At 31.3% G+C, this 5,121-nt stretch overlaps 1 protein-coding gene across 1 annotated transcript; it reads left to right on the top strand.

The window, feature by feature from the left end:
* The first annotated feature begins 435 nt into the window (after nucleotides 1–435).
* LOC140450477 (uncharacterized) lies at nucleotides 436–1,002 on the top strand. The gene has a single exon (XM_072544122.1). The coding sequence runs from the start codon at nucleotides 436–438 to the stop codon at nucleotides 1,000–1,002; it is 567 nt and encodes a 188-aa protein (XP_072400223.1).
* Nucleotides 1,003–5,121: the final 4,119 nt, after the last annotated feature.

The following is a 5,121-nucleotide window of genomic DNA, read 5'->3' as shown; positions in this document are numbered from 1 at the left end:
AGTGCTAAGGGAAACTTAGTCTGGGAGAGTTTTGATAATTGTTTTGTAGAAACAGAAGAAACCAGTCCAACTGCCACTGCTATATTAGAAATGAAACTAGGTTTGTTCGTAGAACGATCAGCAACCGTTGCCAACCATCAGACGCACGCGCAGTTAACAGTTAGCGTTCGTAGAAGCACTTCTGACGGTTGGCGATTTTAAGTTTGCTGTTCGCAGTAACAAAGTGATTAATCAGAATTCAGTTTCCAACGGTTGTTAAAATCCCCAACGATTGTTCGGACTGAAAATCAGCGACATGCGCAGTGGTGTTGCTGTTGTATAAATCTATCAATTCTATAACCACAAAACAAAAATAACCTAACTAAATTGTAAAGTGAGTTGTCTTCCTGTTTGTATTTGTTTTCATATTTAGTAGTGTAAATACTCAACTAAGTAATGGAGTCTAGTGATTCATCAAGTGTATATTTGGGAAGCGATATCTCCAGTTCAAGCGATAGTGAGGACAATATTTTTGTACCTAAAACTAGAAATGAAAATTACGTTGAAAATACTGTACCATCCTACAGTAACCAAGAGTTTTTCGAACATTTTCGAGTGAGCAAACAAGTTGCAAGTAACTTGTCAGAAAAATTTAAAAACTCAACACATTTCTCCCATCAAATGGGCGAATTTGGAAAAATAACAGCTCTGCAATATGTATTGGTTTATCTGTGGTTTGCAGGGTATGAGGCTGCTTCATACAGAGATGTTTCTGATAGGTTTAACATATCTCTAAGTTCGTTGAGGAAAATTATAGTCCGAATGACTTATTTTTTATCGAATTTGGCTCCTGAAATAATCCAATGGCCAAATTTTCAGGAAAGAATAAACATTGAAAGATGTTTTAGACAAAATGGTTTTCCAGGAGCAATTGGTGCAATTGATGGTTCACATATAAAAATAGATAAGCCGTCAGAAGACCCTGATACCTTAACAGGAAACATTTTCACTCCATTCATGTAAGTTCTATTTGGTTTCACAAACATTTCGATAACTTGATGCATAGATGTGCTATGTCCATCATACGCCATTTGAGAAGACAATTTTTTCAATCTACAGTACCTTTTCAATTTAGATGCATTATACTATCCTAAATAGATTAAAAAAGTAAAATATTACTTTATCAATGTTTATGGTCTATAGTCTATTTATAGTAGCAACAAAATTCCCAAAAATGAACATAAGTAGTATATCTGAGCTTTAAGGTATCGATTTGTTTTTCTTTAATTACAACCATTATGTGTATCATAATGTATAGAATATACAACTGAAATTGTATTCGAAACTTTTTTTAGCTACAAGTAGTATGTGATCACAAAAGAAAAATAAGGGATGTATTCATAGGTTACCCTGGGTCAGTTCATGATAGCCGTGTCTTCAGAGCATCACCTTTGAATGAAAGTTTAGCCGAAAATTGTGGTGAATACTATTTATTAGGAGACAGCGGTTACCCATGCTTAAACCATCTTCTTACACCATATAAAGATTTTGGAAACTTAGGAAGGATGCAAAATAATTTTAATGTTAAATTGTCCCAAAACAGATATGTTATTGAACATTGTTTTGGTATACTCAAACAAAAATTCAGGCAATTGTACCATTTAAAATTAAGAAAAATTTCAGATTGTGTACATTTCATAAGGGCATGTTGTGTTCTTCACAATATAGCTCTAGAAGACACACTACCTGTCATTTTTGAAAACATACCTGACGATGTTGAAAATGAACCTGAAAATGACGAAAATCTACAGGACAACCAAAATGGAATGGCACTGAGAAATAGAATAGCAAATATGTTGCTAAGAAATTAATATCAATAAAAAATTTTTAAATAAAATCCTTTATAAAAGGTATATAAAAAACCCAGTTGGGCTATGTTAAATTGACAAAACGTTTTCGGAATAAGTATTCCATCATCAGTGTCTATACATGGATGTAGCCACTAAATATGTGGGTAAAAACCCTTTAAAAATTATTAAATGAAATTTAGTTTACATTATGTCTAATTTACAATTAAGATGGTAAAGTTACCGTTGGATTGGTAACATGGCGACATATGACTCTACATTAAGTTGCAAGTCCTGAGACGGTATGTCTACGAGGACTTTATTAAAGCAACTGATTGTTGCTTCATATCAGTCGCTTTAATAAAGTCCTCGTAGACATACCGTCTCAGGACTTGCAACTTAATGTAGAGTCATATGTCGCCATGTTACCAATCCAACGGTAACTTTACCATCTTAATTGTAAATTAGACATAATGTAAACTAAATTTCATTTAATAATTTTTAAAGGGTTTTTACCCACATATTTAGTGGCTACATCCATGTATTAACTAGACACTGATGATGGAATACTTATTCCGAAAACATTTTGTCAATTTAACATAGCCCAACTGGGTTTTTTATGTACCTTTTATAAAGGATTTTATTCAAAAATTTTTTAATATATGGTATACAGCCAAATACAGGAACTTAGTTTCCTTGTGAATATTAATAAATTTATAAAACAACTTTTTGTGTATCAAATTTATGCTTTAACTTTTTTTATTTTCTTCTTCTTCTTCTACGGCACTACAGCCCAAAATGAGCCTTGGCCTCCTTTATTTTTTGCCTCCACCCTTGTCTGTCTGTGGTTGCTCTTCTCCATACACGGACTCCTAAAAGTGCTTGTGCGTCGCTGCTTACTGTGTCTTCCCAGCGCTTTCTTGGCTTTCCAACTGGTCTCTTTCCCTGCATTCTGGCGTTCAGTGCTCGTTTTGGTAGCCTATCCTCTCCCATTCGTATCACATGTCCGGCCCATTGCAATCTTTGTATTCTAATGAAGTCTGACAGGGGTGTTTCCTTATACAGTTGATAGAGCTCGTTGTTATATCGAATTCTGAAGATTCCGTTTTCCCTCACAGGTCCTAGTATTCTCCTCAGTACTTTTCTTTCGAATGTGTCGAGTTTGTTTTTGGATGTTTCTTTCAGGACCCATGCTTCGCTGCCATAACATGCTATTGGCCGAATTAAAGTTTTATAGATTCTCATCTTTGTATTTCGGTGGACACTTTTAGACCGAAATATATGGGAGAGGGCAAAATAAGCTTTGTTTGCCTGTTTTTATTTTCTTAGGTGTAATAAATGTAGTTGTTATGTTTTATTTTTTATAATACAGATCTTTTTTAACTTTTCATTGTTTCTTATGTAACACCAAAAATCTAAATAAAAAATCCTCCAACAAAACTCTATTGTAATACTTACCTATACTTACATAGTAACTCTTGTCTAGGATAAATGATGAAATGGGTATTTTATCCTAGGGAAATACTTGTTTAGTTTTGTAAAATTAATTTTTAATGTAGTGATATTTATTGTGTAAACCATCTGACTAATACTTGATTCTATGTAAGCCCAAAATATGTAACAAAAGAACAAGAATTATTAATTCCTTGAAAAGGCTGATGTTCTTTCAAGAGACCTTAAAGAATAAAAAATGTTGCCTAACAGGTCGCTATTTGTTTGAATTGTTAGGTAAAATCTTTTATCCTCTAAGTCTCTTGAAAAACAACAGCCTTTTTTCAAGAATTGACGATTCTTGTTCTTTGTTACATATTTTTGGGTCCACGTAGAATCAAGTTTTTTTTAGTTTGTTTTATATTCACATGGTAGAAAGAATAAACATCATTACAATGAACAATGTTCCACAACGATTGTTCTTAAAAATGTTAATTTTTAGTATACTTGTCATATTATTCCATTAAAACAGTTGTTCACATAATAAGGATTTATTTTAACTTTACAAAATCTTGAAAAATACAAAACAATACTACAATCTTAATAGTGTGACAACTTAAAAAGTATCAAATTTCAGTTATCCTTTGAACTTAGCTTAAAAAGATGTACTTTATATAATACAATATTCAGTATTGTATTATGTGAAGTACATGTTTGTAAGCCGAGTACAAGAGTTAACTCAAATTTCATTTTGTTCAAGTTGTTATGCTAGTGTGTAAATGTTGAAAAAAAAAACAAATCAAATTAAATCAAATTTGTCTACAACTTTTTCTAACAACTCTGTGGTTTTTTTTAACAATTCATTTTGTTCTTTTATTAATTTATTTCTCTGTCTTTTTTCTTCTATACTTTCTTTATGTTGTTGTTTTAATAATTTATTTCTTTCTTTTCTTTCTTCTAACTTTTCTTTTTCTAATTTTAAGTGGGCTTCAAACTTCTCTTTCTCTAGAGCCAATCTAGCATCATTATATTGCTTTTTTTTCTCCTCTTTGTCTGTCTAAAACATCTACTCGTTTGCTGATTCTAAAAAAACTTTTTTTGGCTGATGTTTGAAGACCAGTAGCAACAGTTTTTTGTGGTGTTACCCTTACATCATGAGATGTTGATGGTGTACTTATTACATAATCGTGATCATCTGCTACATTTTCAGAAACAGGTGTAGAAATGTTGTCTTCTTTTAAGTTTACAATTGAATTTGTGCTGATTACACATTCAGGTACAATATTTTTTTTTGTGCCGAGTATTTGTCCCATTTCTTCGGCAAATTCAAAATCTTTTCTCCCTCTCCCTGTTTTTTTGGCATTGTCTATATATTTTTTAAAATTTCTTTCTAAAACCCTCCAACGGTTTTCACAATTTGCTGGGGTGCAATTAACATTATTCATTTTTAAGTCAGAAGATATAACTTCCCACAACTTTTTAAAATTTTTTATGGCGAAAGTTCCCACATTTTTTCTATAGTTTTTATATAGATCAATTAATAGCAATGTGTTTCCTCTCGTCCATACAAAACTTGTTTCAGCGTTGACTAATAGCTGTTCACTTTCTTGGAAAGCCAAATACTCTCGTAAGGATTCTAAAAATTTTAAATAAATATAGTATAGAATAATAGTAATAAAAATAAAATCATTTACCTTCCATCTTAAGGTTAATCAGTTGTAGAAATTTTAATTAAAATAGGTATAACTAAAAATAAAATATACTAAAAAAAACTAATCAAACTAATAAAATCAAATAAACAGTATAACTAATAATATTAAACAATTAATGCAAAAAAGGGAATAAAAAGATTTAACAAACTAAT

This window comes from Diabrotica undecimpunctata, chromosome 9 (assembly GCF_040954645.1).
Source record: "Diabrotica undecimpunctata isolate CICGRU chromosome 9, icDiaUnde3, whole genome shotgun sequence".
Classification (NCBI taxonomy): Eukaryota; Metazoa; Arthropoda; class Insecta; order Coleoptera; family Chrysomelidae; genus Diabrotica; species Diabrotica undecimpunctata.
Note: the sequence above shows the minus strand (reverse complement) of the source record. Positions and strands in the feature narration are given on the sequence as shown.

Coding starts and splice junctions, on each gene's coding strand:
- LOC140450477 (XM_072544122.1), top strand. CDS start 436: ATGGAGTCTAGTGATTCATCAAGTGTATATTTGGGAAGCGATATCTCC.